Below are 18,964 nucleotides of genomic sequence, written 5' to 3'. Positions count from 1 at the left end.
AATCAATTTACTCGATGTTCTTGTAGTCCCTAATTTAACTAAAAGTTTGCTCTCGGTTAGCAAGCTCACCGAGGACAATCCTGTTGATGTTTTGTTTTCTGATAAAACCTTTCTTATTCAGAATCGGTTTTCAAAGTAAACTCTAGCAAGAGGGCGACGTAAGGATGGTTTATTTTTACTTGATCAAGGGAAGCATGCTTTTCTCGCAAATCTTACTTCAAGAAGACTACGAGCATCTTATGATTTATGGCATAGTCGTTTAGGGCATGTTAATTTTGACATTATTTCGTTATTAAATAAACTTGGTTGCTTGTCTCTTACTTCTGTATTGCCATCGCCAAGTGTTTGTAGTTCTTGTCAATTATCTAAGAGTAAAAGATTGCCTTTTACCCTCAATTCTGAACGATCTGCATGTGTTTTGGACTTGGTTCATTGTGACTTATGGGGGCCATCTCCCGTCATATCTACTGATGGGTATAGATACTATGTTCTCTTCATTGACGACTTCTCAAGATTCACATGGTTATATCCTTTGAAAAAGAAGTCGGATTTCTATGATGTTTTAACTACATTTGTCACTTTCGTCCAAACACAATTCTCATGCACGCTTAAGGTTTTTCAATCCGATGGTGGCACTGAATTTGTCAATGAACGTGTACGCACATTATTTCTCAATAATGGCACCCATCACCGCCTATCATGTCCTTATATGCCTCAACAAAATGCTCGTGCTGAAAGGAAGCACCGTCATATCACCCAGACTGGATTAGCAATGATGTTTAAATCCAACGCACCCGCAACCTTATGGCCACATGCATTCAGTTCTGCTGCATATATTATTAATCGGTTGCCTACACCTCTTCTGGATAACAAGTCTCCATACGAGCTTCTCCTCAAACTCTCTCCAAATTATGGGAATTTTCGGGTGTTTGGCTGTCGGGTGTATCCATATCTTCGAGATTATGCTTCAAATAAGCTTGCTCCTCGCAGTTCACCATGTGTATTTATTGGCTACAATACTCAATATAAAGGGTATTGTTGTTTAGACCCCTCTACTGGTCGGATTTATACCACATGTCATGCTCAGTTTGATGAAAATTTATTTCCATACTCTGGATCTTCATCACAAACGCCCTCTGCTCAGTTGCTCCTTTCTACATATAATGATGGTTCTCCTTCCATTCATGAGGTGATTCCCTCATCACCTATCTCGGCACCTGCTGCTCCACAGTCATCTTCAACCGACTCGGCGCCATGTACTCTTTGCCCAACACAGGCGACTACTATACTAGCGCATCCTATACCAACGCCGCCTACACCTGCCCATGATGAGCCCGCACCCGTCAATCAGCCACCACCTCCACCCGTTGATTCACCGCAACAAGCTGCTCCTCCACAACCACCTGGTCATCCAATGATGACACGTTCCAGACATGGTATTTTTAAACCAAAATACCGGGTTGATTTATCTCATTTATCCTCTTCAGTTATTCATCATACTTTATTTACCACTAAAGAACCGAGAGGATTCATATCTGCCTCTAAGGACCCGGCTTGGTACTCAGCCATGTGTAATGAGATGGCCGCTCTTCAGAAAAATGATACTTGGGAACTTGTTCCTAGGCCAAAAAATTCTAATATTGTGGGTTCTAAATGGGTATTTTGGACGAAATTTCATGCTTATGGCACGGTTGATAAATTTAAAGCACGTTTGGTCGCCCCAAGGGTTTACACAGGTACCTGGTTTGGACTATTCTGCAACCATTAGTCTGGTAGTGAAGGCCTCAACAGTTCGCATTGTTCTTTCACTTGCGGTTTTACACAAATGGCCTCTTCATCAATTAGATGTCAAAAATGCCTTCCTGCATGGTGACCTTACTGATACAGTTTTCATGGAGCAACCTCCGGGTTTCATTGACACTCGTTTTCCTACCCATGTTTGTTATTTAAAAAAGGCCTTATATGGTTTAAAGCAAGCTCCGCGGGCATGGTTTCAACGCTTGAGCTCTTTTTTGGTTACTATTGGTTTTGTTTGCAGCCATGCTGACACTTCGTTGTTTATCTTCAAACGCGGTTCTTGCATTCTGTATTTACTTGTTTATGTTGACGACATCATTTTGACTGGTAATGACCCGGCTGCTATTAAGGACTTTATCTCTCGTCTTCATAAAGAATTTTCTATTACGGATTTGGGCAAATTAAATTATTTTCTTGGCCTAGAAGTCTCATATTCTGACACTGGATTATTTCTAAGTCAAGCTAAGTATGCCCATGACATACTTGCAAAAGCACAACTTTTGGACGCCAAACCAGTTGCCACTCCTCTTTCCACATCCGATTATTTTACCACTACTGGTGCTCATTTTCATGATCCTACCATGTATCGCTCTCTTGTTGGTGCACTTCAATACTTGACTATTACTCGACCTGATCTCTCATATGCTGTTAATCAGGTTAGTCAATTTCTTCATGCTCCCACTCAAGATCATTTTCAGGTTGTTAAGCGCATCCTACGGTATGTCAAAGGGACATTGTCTTATGGTCTCTCCTTTTCTCATGCTCACACGCCCTTTATTCTTGGTTACTCTGATGTTGACCGGGCACGCCGCATTGAGACTCGTCGTTCCACCTATGGTTACTCTGTGTTTCTCGGAGGTAATCTCGTTTCTTGGAGTGCCAAAAAGCAGCCTACTGTTTCACGGTCTAGTTGTGAATCAGAATATCGTGCTTTAGGTAATACTGCGGATGAAATAATCTGGATCACTCATTTATTACGTGAACTGCATGTTTTATCTACATCACGTCCTACTCTTTTGTGTGATAACAAAAGTGCCTTATTCCTCGGTCAAAATCCAGTTTCACATAAACGAGGCAAGCACATTGATATTGACTACCATTTTGTAAGGGAATTGGTACTTTCTGGGAAACTTCATACTAAGTTTGTTCCTTCACATCTCCAACTTGCTGACATCTTCACTAAGAGTCTTCCTCGTCCGATGTTTGAAGAATTTAGAGCCAAGCTTCGTGTTGGACCAATGCCACTTTGCTTGCGGGGGGGGGGGGGGTAATAGACATGATTCAACAGAATCATGATAAGTATAGCATTTATATTGTATAGCTTATATTAGTAGGAAAGTTTGTTATTTCCTTATCTTGTAATCTTTGTATTATTTATAAAGATCAATACAATATCACCAGGTACGGTGAATATTCACAAACCCTAATAGTGGTGAAGACCAAAAATCTAACATTTTGACCATAGAATAAGAAATTATTTCATTTAGGGATGCACGAGCTTAATTTGAGCTTTCCATGATGAGATAAACGAAAATGGATATGCAAACGAGTATTAGACTCGATGTAGCCATAGCTTATGAATACAACTACAAGCTTAACATAGCATGGAACCAGAGAAGGCACAAACAACGACACCAATATCAAACTTCGGTCAAACAGTTATTTTCTTAAACCTAAATAAATAAATAAAAGATTATAATTCAGCATAATCATGACACCAAGAAGCTATACATGCTTTTTCCTTTTAGATCAACACGCCCAGAGGACCTTAAGCACTTCTCCCTTTGCAACAGCCTGCTCACGTAGCAGGCAAAGAGCCTGGGACCTCCTGATCACATATGCTCGGAAAGCCCTCTGAATCACCATGACGGCATCCAGACGTGACAACTTCTTCTCCTCCTCCTTTTTCTTCTTATCCTTCTTGGTCTTCTTAAATACATGACTATTGTCTACAATGGCAGCTGTTGACACCGTGAAGGTGTACTTACGTACATACCTCCACCAGTCAATCGGCGTAACAGCGAGCCCAGGCGTTTCCTATTAGGTTTAAAATTAAAAATATCAACTAACCCTAACTAAAAAAGTTAATTAAACGGAAACTCGATGTCATAATATACAACTATAAAAGTGGTACCTCGGGTAAGTCCATGGTGAACGTCGCGTTTGGGGAGTTGTCAAACAAGAAGTTTCTAGCTGCACTACACATTCTTACTTTGTATGCATCCTCATTCATGTGAGAGTCCATACTCAAGCAAATTAAGTTGCCAAAAGGTGATGGAAGGTGCGATAAATAATCCGGAAATGAGGAAATACACTGCAAGCGCGCATATGAAATATATATATATATATATATATATATATATATATATATATATATATATATAAATATATATGCACATATTGAAATGAAATCAACATGCATATATACCTCAATAATTTGCACATTAAGTGTTAGATATTTGACACTATGGAGCTCTTGAAGAATGTTAATAATTTTGCGAGCATCTTCAAATACTGGATAGCAACCCAAACAGCAGATATTGACTTGGTTTAGGGAGTGAAATCCATCTTTAGACAATTGCAGGGGAGGACCAGAATAACACTTGTAGCACAAAGATGAAACTCCTGCCGGAGCATTCAAGTACTCCAATGAGGTGTCAATTATTGTGAGATTCTCAAGTTGTGGTGCAATCACATTGACGACTTTTACATTTCTTCCCTCGATAAGAATTAGATTAGAAAGTCGAGGGGCTACTATGTCAAATACCTTCATACCCATGAGACGGAAATATTCCACAGTGAGGTTTTTTAAGTTGACACACTTGGTGAAAATGTTATCATGTACAGAGTCTTTAGTGGTTTTATTAGACATTAATACGATGTAACTGAGATGCAAAGTTGTTAAAGCTGGAAAATCCCAAGGCGTTGCGGGTGGTGAAATTATAGAACAGTTACAAAGTGTAAAATGTTTTAGAGAGTGAGAGCTAAAAAGGCAAGCAGGGAATTCATGGAGCCTATTAGTATCATCATCAGCGACATTTAGTTGTTGGATATTGTGAGAGAAGGCATAATTTGCAATCTTTCTCACTATAACTTCACAATAATCTTGTCTATGGGAAAATAGCAGGTTGATGGATGACACTTGTATTTGATTGTTGCGTTTAGACAAAACATTGGTCACGAATTCGGAAAACTTTTGTAAACAACCAAATTTCCGACTTGAGAATTTAAGACAAGGGATTGATGTCCAGACAAGCTTCCATCTTGTTGACAACAAACATGTCTGAACACCAAATTTCATGTCAATACAAGACAGGATATTACGAATAACCTCATCTGGCAACCTGCTCAATCTATCTTCTACTTCTTCTTCTACCACTGGTCTGACATTATCTTGATCAAACTCCATTCTCTGCTTCAAGACCCAGCATACAATACAATCTTAGTTTTCTAGCTAGTGATTCCGATCATGATTTAAAAATCCATATCTGCACTCCATAATTAAAAGTTAAATCAATTAATTTGATAGCAAAGAAGAATACTTCTTACGCCTAACCTAATGGAACTAAATATGGAACACAGCAGCAATAATATCTTAAATCATTTTGCCATAGATGTATTAAGGCTATTTGCGAATTTTATTTTATTATTTTACTTATTCATTTATATATTATTATCAATATTTATTTTAAACGAAAGCAAAAAATATTTATTAACGTCCCTTAGCCTGTAAACCAGTGACTAATTAGAGGATCATCAAAGGGAGATCAAGAGAGAAAGATAAAAAATCTCAAGACTCCAAAAATTCAAAAATAACTTGCAACAATGATGGGGAATTGTCTCGATCTGGAACACACAATTCGAAATCGATAACTCACGATCTTTGACCAAACAAACCAAACGAAAGTTAAAACTCTCTAACAAACTTTTAAAAATTAAAAAACACGATTTGAAGACGAAAATCGATAATAATAATAATAATAATAATAATCATAATAATAATAATAAAAGGCGATTATTTTCTGTAACCAACAACGATATCGAGCTGTAAAACGAGATTTTTTTTTAAATCATCCAGCGTCTTCTTCGCCCTTAACCTTAACCAGTTGTAAAACAATTTTCTGGATATTGTACAACAAACAACAAAGATATAGAAAAAAAAATGTTCTTGACCTGTTGGAGTTCAACGGATTTGCATCTGTTTAACAGATCTCCTCCTCCAAATCATACATAGCGAAAATCATCCGGAAACCGAAATTTTTCGCTTTGGGCTACTGAATGGATCTCAGATCTAAACCGCAAACGAAAACTGTTTCCGTAAAACAGAAATAATTGGATTTCATCACCATGTTTCTATAACGGATCTAAAAAAACCAAAAACCAGAAACCTCTTTGTTTTCTCCGACGATACACTCCCAAAATCGTATGTATATATATATATATATATATATATATATATATATATATATATATATATATATATATATATATATATATTAAGTTTATGTTTTATTGTGGCATGATCGTAGACTGTTACGTTTTGGGTTCTAAGCATCTAAAGTGTCATTTGTTTTTCTTAACAGATGAAGATAACCTGAATATATGAGTTGGTGCTATATGTGCAGATTCAATCACAGGGCACCAACCAGTTGACTTGATTGTAAGTTCACAAATCAGAAACATAGCAACATAAGCAACAATTTACACAATCAAGTACATCTGTAGACGATTGACCAGATTGTCTTTCATTAAGCACAAACTTAGCAATAGAAGACGCGATATGCATGGTCAAGGGCATTTGGAATTTTTTTTTTTTAAGTTGAACACGATCTGTTATTTGCAATCACACCAGAAACAAACAAAACGAACCTTTATGAAGATTGGGCTAATACTTTGTAGAGCGGGAATTAGCGAATTGTTGAATTTTTTAATTGATTAACGGTTATTGGCTTTACAATATGTGAGACAATGTTCATTCTGACTTGTAGAATATGATATCAAGTTGAGATGAAACATTTAGGTCATGAAATTGTTAAATCAAATCTGAACTTCCCATGGAAATCCTTCGGTTGGATTAATTGCAAACTGATGAAAATCGAAGGAAACATTTAGGTCATGACTTGTTGGATTAATGTACCTGTACGGAAGGAAGTGGTGGCAGTAGATCGTTCTTCTTTAATTTCGATTTGAAAACCTTGCATTGAAGAAAGTGGTCTACTTTTGTTGATTACTAATTACTTAGGGTTTCTTCTTTATGTGGAGAAGTTAGTCGGATTCTTGTTGGAAAGAAGGATGCTTTTGACGGAAGATGGAGAGTAGAAAGGTTTTTAGATTTTCCTTTAGCGTTAGAATGGTGCGACGGTGGAGAAAGATTAAATCAGTATTTTGGTATAATGCGACGTTTCAAGAGTGGGATACGTGGAAGTCTTTGAACACTGTCAATTTGTTTTAGGAGAAACCATATTAAAAGGACTTATATATATATATATATATATATATATATATATATATATATATATATAAAGGAATTGAACTATTTAACGACTTAGTTTGGTTAAAAGTGACTTGCAAATCAATTTAATTTTTTCCGGTTTCTGGGTCCATCCGAGCCTGAACCCGTAACCGGTTTCAATTACCTATTTCCGGTTTCAATCGGTTCCTTACCCATTTTATCCGATCCGATACCCGGAACCAAACCAGAACCTGTTCCCCATTATCGGTCTGGTTTTCGGGTCTTCAGATCCTTCAATTCTGGTTCTGGTCCGGTTCCGGTTCAATAGGTCCACTTTCATCTCTAATTTGTTTTACTATTCAAACATTTGTTATAAAGTATTTGTGAACTTGTTTAATTGTAACTAACAAAGCATCCTTGTAAACATTTGCGGATGTGCTGACAGAAGAAATAAACACATGCATAGCATACTAATGTCATCAATAAATTTTTTATCATATATTGTATCAAGCTACAATAAGAAAAAATGACATATATTTGTTTTAGTCCCAACCTTTAATGAACTGCCCACCTCCACTTGGAATATTATTTACAAAAAACCCTTCAGGTTTTACAAACCAGTAACAATGTTCAGGATCCACATTTAAAATTAATTTGTCAGAAATGGCATTGTTAAATAAATCTAAGCTCTGAAATTTTGAACCCCACCAGAAGTAACCGTAAAAAAGAGTGTGACCACCAACCTTTTCACAAAAAGACCAGGAGTAATTTCCTACATATGGAATCGTATGGTTCCCAAGATCATCATCTCCTGATTTTATGTGAACAACAAGATCTTCACGGAGAGCACTAATAACGCTAACATTCCATTTTGTAGTAAACGGACATGAAAATGCTATTGAAGCAATTGGGTATGTTAAAATGACAAAGGCAAAAAAATAATGAATTGTAGAAGACCTCATGTTTCTGAAGAGTTTTCTCTTTATTTCATGCACACAAGTTCCCTCTATTTATTGCTGAAGATGTAAAGCTTGCATCAATGGAGTAACGGTTCTTGCTAACGGAAGTTACAAGTTGGAAGTTATTATGGCAGTTACATAAGTTTCTTAACATTCGTAGTAGAAAGATGTCATTCCCGTTACATTGAAAGTGTGTGTCGTTTGTATAAGGGGAGCGATGGTTTCAACCTATAACTATGTACTTACTCCTGATGTAACTTACTTATCTATGTTGATTATGTGATTAATAAAGATTTTTTATTTCCCACAAGAATCTCTCTTTCCGTCTTCGTGTTCAATGTATTTCTAAAATATTTATGTGCATTTGAATCCTTAATTATCAATATCAATTACTCACTGAATGTATGTTATTTCTTTACCTACAAGTTTACGTCACTATTCAACAGACAATAAGCTAATAAACATATTGCCTATTATGGGGAAACTTGAAGAAAGGCCGATTGACTATCTTTGGTGTAAACTTAATTTTGATCCATTTTGAGATTATATGTACATAAATATGTAGAAAAATCTTATTTTTTTTTTGAAAAATTAACAATTAAAACCCAATCTTTTTAATTGAAATACCCAAAAAAACAACTAATTTCATTATTTTAACCATTTTTAACATATTCAACAAGTCATGAGACCAAATTGTTAACTCTTCCTAAATAATGAGATTTTTTATAAATGTTCTCAAAATTTGTGTACTACGTATTTTTATGAATTTATATGTACTATTTATGTATTTAAATATATATTTATGTAGTTATGTACTTTTTAAAGTTTTTTTATGTAGTTTTTTTTTACGTTGTTTTTAATATTTTTAATATTTTTATATATTTTAAATGTATAAATGTATTTTTTATGTATTTATATGAATTTTTTAAGAATTTTTATATACTTTAATGTATTTTGGTATATTTTTCGTGTATTTATATATCTTTACATATTTATATGAACTTTTATGTTTTTTTACGTACTTCTATTTATTTTGGTGTATTTCTCACGTATTTATATGAATTTTTTAATAATGCAGTTGGCAGCTGTAACATCCCGTTATTTTCTGTTTGTAAAGTCAACTCTAGTCAACCAAAGTCAAACAAAGGTCAACTAAAACCCTTTTTATTGTTTGAGTTTTCTATTTAGGTTATAATAATAATAACCTTTATTTGTTAAAATCCTTAAAATATCTACAATAGAATTTGAAAGGAAAAGGCTTGAAAATACGAGAAACTTCGCAATTATCCCTTCGTTTCGGACCGCAAAGAGTTTACGGCCGTAAACTCCTCGGACCGTAAACTCCTCGCAGACCGTAAACGAGGCTTCGGCCGTAAACGCCTTGCCGACTTTGGACCGCAAACTCCTCGGCCGTAAACCCTCGGATACATATATAGATTTTCTTCATTTTTCATTATTTCTCTTCCATTTCAAGTCTAGAAACCCAATTTCTTTGTCATGTATCATAGGATCTTCATCTTGATCTTCCAAAAACGTAAGAATTCTTTAAATTTGATTTGTTGATACTAAGATTTATCTAGTACAACCCTTTGATTTAATCCATGAAATCATCTATTTTGGTTAGATCTTCAAGGAACACCAAGAACACCAAGAACACACACTAGTGTTTTTGGACCTTAAACACCCTCATTTGCCTTCAAATGGTAAGTATACTACCCATGGCTTGTTATATACTTGAATCAGTTGTTAAACACCTAGAAAACATCAAGAAACTCAAGAACAAAAGGTGTTTACGGTCTAGTGCATCTTCATAGACCGTAAACCCTTATAAAGGGTGTTCTTATAGTCTTTACCCTTCCTAAGGCTAAGCATGGTCCCTAGAATCCGATGTCTTTAATTGAAGCCCTTGAAAACCATCATTTGTGAAAGATTTGGTGAGTTTGCGGTTGAATCTCCTTAGACCGTGAACTCCATGACCGTAAGGTCATTGGACCGTAAACACCTAGGACCGTGAACACATGGACCGTGAACACTTGGACCGCGAACCACTTGGACCGTAAACTCACTTGGTCATGTCATTTGGACCGTAAACTCTATAGGGTGGCCATATACCCTAGTTACGCAATCATATGTGATTGTATTCCTTCAATCTAAGAGTTTCCTAGTTTATTAGGGTGTTATCCCTTATAATTAGTTGTTTATACACTAATCAAATACACATACATGTCATTATATGTTTATTAGGATCTTTGTGTGCTCAAGGTTTCACCTGACACTCTACATCCCATTTCCAAACATTCTTCCGTATCACTCACTACAGGTGAGTTCATACCCCCGTATTTTCATAGTTTTTACTGTTTTAAGGGGGGGAATACAAGTCTAACACAAAGATTTTGTGTTATAACAAATGATTTCAAATGGATTACAGTTATCAAAACAAATGGTTTCAAACATCTTATCAAAATGAATTTCAGTATCATCAAATGAAGTGGTTTTAAGTGATTGTTTCAAAAAGACGTCAAGTCACCAAAATGGATTTCAAAATATGAAACTTCTTTTAAATATTTTATAAACTTATATTTTCCCCAAAAATCATACTAGTATACATATATTTATATAAATAAGATTAAAAAGATTTAGGACTGATAACCCACTTTGGTTCCTTTTCCTTGTTTGGATGTGGGATTACAAGTATTAGTTATTTGTCTGAGTGTCATTTAAATTTTACTTATATATATTATATATGTATACAAGTATAAAAGTTTATTCATTTAGTTTCAATTACCCTTTTGTAACAAGTTGAGCAAGGGGTTGTATTCATTAATACTAAGTATCAATACAGAAAGTACATATAAATTATAATAGGTATAATTTATGATTCACAGAACAATAATTCATGATTCAAGCATACTAGAGTACATTGTTTTACAAGAACAAAGATTGATTCAAAACTATTCAAGGATATACATTCTTTCAGATACATGTTAAGAATACTAATTCAAGAGCATACTATCAATTATTTACTTCAGAATGATTGGGTTTTCATAACTAATATACATGTAACGTTTATATGCTTTTATGAGACAAGTAGTACAGTTTGTTTAATTCATTTTAAACAATATAGTAATGTCCTGATATTATAACCAGAGTCTCCAGCAGGGGATCGAAACAATGGGTGTATAGATCTATATTGGGATTGACAATCCCGCACTCGGACTGCTAGCTACAGTCAGGCATACATGCCTGTGAGTGACAATTGTTATCATCAGCTTTCAGCGCATTCATTGCGTTGGATCAGGCCATCTAGTTAGTATGGTTATAATAACTCACTTAAAAGATATTAACAATACGTTAGTGTATATTTAACTAAACTTAAGTACATTTTCAAAGTACCAGTTTACAAGATACAGTTTACAAGATACAGTTTACAAGATACAGTTTACAAGATACAGTTTACAAGATACAGTTAACAAGATAAAAGTTTACATAAAGATTACAAATACAAATAATTGGTTTACAAATAGAACAATTTTATACAAATACAACTACTTTTTATATACAACAGAAAATATAGGATTTTCTGGAAACAGTTTACATATTCAAGAAACAGAAGATATTCTTACATACATAAAAACTTATGCACTCACTCAACTTTATGTTGATACTCTCTTTTCAAATTACTTGTATTCTCAGGGAACCAGTAGACAGGTATACCCCGAGCTTTTGAGAATATGGAGTTATTTATGTCTTGTCTTCTTCCTTTGTACAACTTTATAGTTTCATTATACAATGTGAAAGACATGTGAATATTTATACTTTTTAATACAATGGTTGTTTGTACTTTGATTACTATATTGCATGTGTTGTGATATTACAAATGAAGTCCTCCACCCCCGGATATTTCCGCCGTCTAGTTTGGGGGTGTGACAGATTGGTATCAGAGCAATGTTTGTAGTGAACTCAGTATATCAATCCATAAAAGATATACAAACTATAAATATATTTGGGGCTAAGAGCTCTGACTACAAGTATACTTTTAAAAATTTAAGTATTTTTACAAGAAGTATACTAACACTCATACCTACAAGTAAAATATCATAGTCATAAGAACTTAAAAGTATTTGGATGTTGAACACTACAGTCAAACCTGGACAGTTATGTAATCATATCTGGAATTAATATAGCCTGATCAACTATATTGATTTGAGATATGACCAACATGTGTTTGGGAGTGATAGTGGTGTTGTGGCATGTCTAAAACTTACCATACATACCCAGAAGAACATTAGAACAGAACATAAAGATTAAAATACTATAGGGGTATTTTAGGCACTATATACTAATAACAAACATGTGAAAACAATAGAACAATTAAGGGTAGAACTATAAATATTAAGGGTATATTACAATTATATATAATTAAAGTTATATAGACTTAGAATATGTGATTTAGCTTCATTTCCTGTTCCTTGTTTGGTTGTGGACTTAGAGCCGGGTCATATAATCGAAAGTCAGTTATACCCAAGTTATATATAATTAATATACACTTTATAATTATAGTAATATCTAGAACAAGTTGTACTTAGTACATTATTTGTTAATTGTAGGTCTTTCTTGTAGAAACTTATCGTTACTAACTATATTCTATATCTCTTATCCATATTCTCGCTTAGATAACAATGGCTGGATTTCACATACCCGGAGACCCTTATTTCCCTAATTAAGAACAAGATGCAGAACCAGAAGAAAATCATGAAATTCCCTTAGATAATGATTTTGCAGAAAACTTTCTTGGAGACAATGATACCCATCGCCATTAGGAGATACTCCACTCGTTTCCTATTTCACTCTTTTGGTTATAGTTAAGTCTATGGATAGGTTTTAGTGTTATTTTTCAAGTTTTTCAGTAAGACCACAAAAAAATTTATTTTTGATAGGTCTGTATGATGTCGATATTTTTCTCAGAATTTGGTGTATTGTAGACCTGTCTAGGGTCAAGTTTTCCAGACTTATGTATTCAATATGTCAATGTAATTGACATGCATTTTCTTAGTAATTGAAAAATAACCATTCACTTTCATACTATTCAGTTACAAGTTGTACTTGTCATAGACTTCTATTTCCAATTCATTCCAAGATTCATATCGAACTATATGTTTTAGTTCAGAGATATCAGAATTCATATTCACTCTTGATATCTTATCATCTTTGTATCTTTTGACTTTTATAGAAAAAGATGCCTCCTCGTAGAAATCCAAGACGTCAAAATGTTAATGAACCGCCGGTGCCACCTCCGCCACCACCTCCTCAATTCGACCCCGCTATGTTCCAAGCGGCGGTCACAGCGGCTGTAGCTGCTGCTATGGCTCAGATCAATACTTCTGGAGCTAGTGGTTCAGGAGCTGGTACAAATCCCCCTAACCAGGGTGAAGGTCATGGGTATTCGCGAGAATGCACTTATAAAGATTTTACCAATGCCAAACCCAGGACCTTTAATGGAACTGGAGGAGTTATGGCATTAAGGCAATGGATAGAGAAGACAGAAGCAATTTTCGAAATCTGCTCCTGTCCTGACAACAGCAAAGTCAAGTTCGCTGCTTGCACTTTTTCGGAAAGAGCTTTGACGTGGTGGAATGGTCACGTTAAGTCACTTAATCTGATAGTGGCTAATTCGATCAGCTGGGAAAATTTCAAGGGTATGCTTATGCGGGAGTATTGTCCGCGAGGCGAAGTTCAGAAATTTGAGGAGGAGATCTGGGGTCTCTCAATGGTTGGTTCTGATATATCAACCTATACTAGTAGATCTTGTGATCTGGCAATTCTTTGCCCGGATATGGTTGCTCTAGAGAGCAAAAAGATTGAGAGATATATTTGGGGACTCTCGCCCCAAATTCAAAATAGTGTCTTAGCTTCAAGGCCTGTTACTTTTGACAGTGCCAAAGAGCTGGCACAATCTCTTATTGATCATGGAATCCATCAACACTCGGTGGTTGCTACACCAGAACAACCAAAGGGAAACAACAACAATAACAATAACAACAACAACAACAAGAAGGGTCGGAACAAGAGGAAGGGAAAGTTTTCACATGATTCCTCAAAGAAACAACAACTGGCTACAGTCAATGCTGCTACTGTACCTGCTGCTGTTCCTGTTAATCCAGCACCAGCCAAGCCTTATGCTGGTAATCTTCCGAAGTGCAACAAGTGTAATTTTCACCATAATGGAATTTGCAGGGAAATGCAATGTCGTAACTGCAACAACAAAGGGCATACCGCCTGATTCTGTAGAGCACCACCCCAACCACTTAATCAAGTACCTGAGGCTGGAGTTGGTCAAGCATGTTATCAGTGTGGTGAAGTGGGTCATTTCAAGAGAGCTTGTCCTAAAGCTGGAAATGCAGGTGGAGTGGGGAGAATTTTAGCTTTGGGCCAGGAAGAAGCAGTGGCAAATCCCACTAGTTACGAGTACGTTCCTTCTCAACAACACTTATGCATGCATTCTATTTGATTGTGGTGATGAGAAGAGCTTTGTGAGCCATAATTTCAAACACTTTCTAAATCAAAACTCTCAACCATTAAAAGAAACATTCACAGTTGAAATGGCTAATGGGAAATCTGAATCCACCAACGAAATATACATAGGATGTACTCTTACCTTGAATAACTTTTGGTTCCCAATTGACCTTATGCCGGTCTCTATCAAGAGTTTCGACGTCATAATAGGTATGGATTGGTTGTGTCCTAACCGTGCTGACATCCTATGTTATGAAAAAGCCATTCATCTGAATTTACCAACTAATGAAACTCTTATTATTTACGGCAACAAACCTGGAACGAACCTCCAAATCATTTCTTGCATCAAGGCACATAAGTACCTTCGTAAAGAATACTGTGCTTTCTTAGCTCATGTTGTAGACAAAAAGCAAGAAGTGAAAGACATCGCGAAAATTCCTGAAGTCTGTAACTTTCTCGACGTTTTTCCTGATGATCTTCCAGGAGTGCCTCCCGAACGACAAGTCGAGTTCAGAATCGACTTAATTCCAGGGGCTACCCCTGTCGCCAAATCTCCTTATCGTCTTGCACCTTCAGAAATGCAGGAATTGTCCAGCCAGCTTAACAAACTCCTTAGCAAAGGTTTCATAAGACCAAGCTTCTCACCCTGGGGAGCACCGGTTTTGTTCGTGAAGAAGAAGGATGGATCGTTCCGTATGTGCATAGACTACCGCGAGCTAAATAAACTTACCATTAAGAATCGATACCCTCTGCCTCGCATAGACGATCTATTCGACCAACTTCAAGGTGCAAGCTACTTCTCAAAAATAGACTTAAGATCCGGGTATCACCAGTTACAAATTTTGGAGAATGACATTCCCAAAACCGCGTTCAGAACTCGTTATGGTCATTATGAATTCGTAGTGATGCCATTCGGATTGACGAATGCACCTGCTGTGTTCATGGATTTAATGAACAGAGTGTGTCGTCCATTCTTGGACAAATTCGTCATAGTCTTCATTGACGACATCCTTATCTACTCAAGAAGTGAAGAGGATCATAGCCAACATCTTCGTCAAGTTTTGCAAACTCTTAGAATAGAGAAACTTTATGCGAAGTTTTCAAAGTGTGAATTTTGGATCAGAAAGGTTGATTTCCTAGGTCACTTGGTCAGTTCAGAAGGAATACACGTCGACCCTTCCAAAATAAAGGCAATTGAAAACTGGTCAGCACCCAAAACACCTACATAAATTCGTCAATTCTTAGGTCTTGCTGGCTATTATCGCAGATTCATCCAGAATTTCTCTCGAATAGCTAAACCTCTTACCACTCTGACGCAAAAGGATGTAACTTTTAGCTGGGGAGAAAGACAAGAAACAACGTTCCAAACGCTGAAACGAGCCTTGTGTAGTGCACCAATCGTGTCTCTCCCTGAAGGGACAGAGGATTTTGTAGTGTACTGTGATGCTTCTAATCAAGGGCTTGGATGTGTTCTTATGCAAAGAGGAAAGGTGATATCCTATGCCTCAAGACAGCTAAAGACACATGAAGTCAACTATACAACACATGATCTTGAGCTAGGAGCAATGGTATTCGCTCTGAAGATCTGGAGACATTACTTATATGGCACGAAATGCACAGTATTCACGGACCATAAAAGTCTCCAGCACATCTTCAATCAAAAAGAGCTGAACATGAGACAACGACGGTGGGTGGAGCTACTGAACGACTACGATTGTGAGATTGTTTATCACCCTGGTAAAGCTAACGTTGTAGCTAACGCCCTTAGCAGAAAAGAATACTCGGGACGCCGAGTAAAGTCGTTGACCATGACAATCCATTCACATATGTCCACACAGATCAGAGAGGCTCAACTCGAGGCCTTAAAACCTGAAAACATGGCAGGTGAAACTTTGAGAGGAATGGATAAAAATTTCAAAGTCAGGGATGATGGAGTCTATTGTTTCATGAACCGGATCTGGACACCTAAGTTTGGTGGTTACAGAGAAGTAGTCATGAATGAAGCCCATAAAACCATATACTCCATTCATCCAGGTTCAGACAAGATGTACCTGGACCTCAAGAAACTATATTGGTGGCCAAACATGAAGGCCGAAATTGCTACCTTTGTGGGCAAGTGCCTTACTTGTGCCAAGGTGAATGTAGAATACCAGAAACCTTCAGGTTTATTGCAACAACCTGAAATTCCTGAATGGAAGTGGGAGCGGATTACAATGGATTTCATAACCAAGTTACCCAAGACATCGGGTGGTTATGATACTATTTGGATAATCGTCGATAGATTAACCAAATCCACACACTTCTTACCAATCAAAGAGTCAGACAAGATAGAGAAGTTAACAAGAACTTATCTCAAAGAAATCGTTAAACTGCATGGTGTTCCAATATCTATTATTTCCGACCGAGATAGTAGATTCACTTCTCACTTCTGGCAGTCTTTACAAAAATCTTTGGGAACTAGGCTGGACATGAGTACAGCCTACCATCCTCAGACCGACGGACAAAGTGAGAGGACGATTCAAACTTTAGAAGATATGTTGCGAGCTTGCGTGATAGACTTTGGTAAGGCATGGGATACTCATTTACCCCTTGTCGAATTCTCTTACAACAATAGTTATCACCCTAGCATAAAGGCTGCTCCTTTCGAAGCTCTCTATGGCCGTAAGTGCAGATCCCCTCTGTGCTGGGCTGAAGTGGGCGACACACAGCTAGCTAGAAGCCAAATTCCTGACAGTACCCTCACTGGTCCGGAAATCATTCGTGAAACCACAAAGACAATCGTACAAATCCGGGAGCGACTTAAAGCTTCCAGAGATAAACAGAAAAGCTACGCTGACAAAAGAAAAAAACCTTTGGAGTTCCAGGTTGTTGACCGCGTCATGTTGAAGGTCTCACCCTGGAAGGGCATGATACGCTTTGGAAAGCGTGACAAGTTAAATCCAAGGTATATAGGACTATTCGAGATTCTTGCTAGAATTGGTCCCGTAGCTTACAAACTCCGTCTACCTCAAGAACTAAGTAACATACATCCTGTTTTCCACGTCTCAAACTTGAAAAAGTGTCTGTCCGACGAGACTCTTGTTATCCCACTCGACGAGATCGAGATCGACGAGAGCCTCAACTTCGTGAAAGAACCTGTAGAAATCATGAACCGAGAGGTCAAGCAAACGAAGCAAAGCCGTATCCCAATAGTGAAGGTTCGCAGGAACGCCAAGTGAGGACCTGAATTCACTTGGGAGCGCGAAGATCAAATGAAAATGAAATATCCTCATCTTTTTACTTAGTTATTTGTAATAGCTTAGTTGCTTAAACTCTAATTTCGGGACGAAGTTCTCTCTAACGGGGGGGGGGGGGTAATGTAACATCCAGTTATTTTCTGTTTGTAAAGTCAACTCTAGTCAACCAAAGTCAAACAAAGTTCAACTAAAACCCTTTTTATTGTTTGGGTTTTCTATTTAGGTCATAATAATAATAACCTTTATTTGGAAGGAAAAGGCTTGAAAATACGAGAAACTTCGCAATTATCCCTTCGCTTCGGACCGCAAAGAGTTTACGGCCGTAAACTCCTCTGACCGTAAACTCCTCGCAGACCGTAAACGAGGCTTCGGTTCAATTACTCACTGAATGTATGTTATTTCTTTACCTACAAGTTTACGTCACTATTCAACAGACAATAAGCTAATAAACATATTGCCTATTATGGGGAAACTTGAAGAAAGGCCGATTGACTATCTTTGGTGTAAACTTAATTTTGATCCATTTTGAGATTATATGTACATAAATATGTAGAAAAATCTTATTTTTTTTTTTGAAAAATTAACAATTAAAACCCAATCTTTTTAATAGAAATACCCAAAAAAACAACTAATTTCATTATTTTAACCATTTTTAACATATTCAACAAGTCATGAGACCAAATTGTTAACTCTTCCTAAATAATGAGATTTTTTATAAATGTTCTCAAAATTTGTGTACTACGTATTTTTATGAATTTTTATGTACTATTTATGTATTTAAATATATATTTATGTAGTTATGTACTTTTTAAAGTTTTTTTATGTAGTTTTTTTTACGTTGTTTTTAATATTTTTAATATTTTTATATATTTTAAATGTATAAATGTATTTTTTATGTATTTATATGAATTTTTTAAGAATTTTTATATACTTTAATGTATTTTGGTATATTTTTCGTGTATTTATATATCTTTACATATTTATATGAACTTTTATGTTTTTTTACG

The 18,964-nt window shown here is 36.2% G+C and overlaps 1 protein-coding gene across 1 annotated transcript; it reads right to left on the bottom strand.

Annotated features, from left to right (window-relative positions):
* Window positions 1-3,538: 3,538 nt before the first annotated feature.
* Window positions 3,539-6,062, bottom strand: LOC145116053 (F-box/LRR-repeat protein At3g26922-like). The gene is made up of 4 exons (XM_079052417.1): window positions 5,971-6,062; window positions 4,226-5,209; window positions 3,932-4,111; window positions 3,539-3,834 (listed from the first exon to the last, which is right to left on the bottom strand). Exons 2-4 carry the CDS (start codon window positions 5,204-5,206, stop codon window positions 3,547-3,549), a joined length of 1,449 nt encoding a protein of 482 aa, XP_078908543.1. The 5' UTR covers window positions 5,207-5,209; window positions 5,971-6,062; the 3' UTR covers window positions 3,539-3,546.
* Window positions 6,063-18,964: the final 12,902 nt, after the last annotated feature.

Source organism: Lactuca virosa, chromosome 5, assembly GCF_052849685.1.
Source record: "Lactuca virosa cultivar CGN04683 chromosome 5, Lactuca_virosa_CGN04683_v6, whole genome shotgun sequence".
Lineage (NCBI taxonomy): Eukaryota > Viridiplantae > Streptophyta > Magnoliopsida > Asterales > Asteraceae > Lactuca > Lactuca virosa.
Note: the sequence above shows the minus strand (reverse complement) of the source record. Positions and strands in the feature narration are given on the sequence as shown.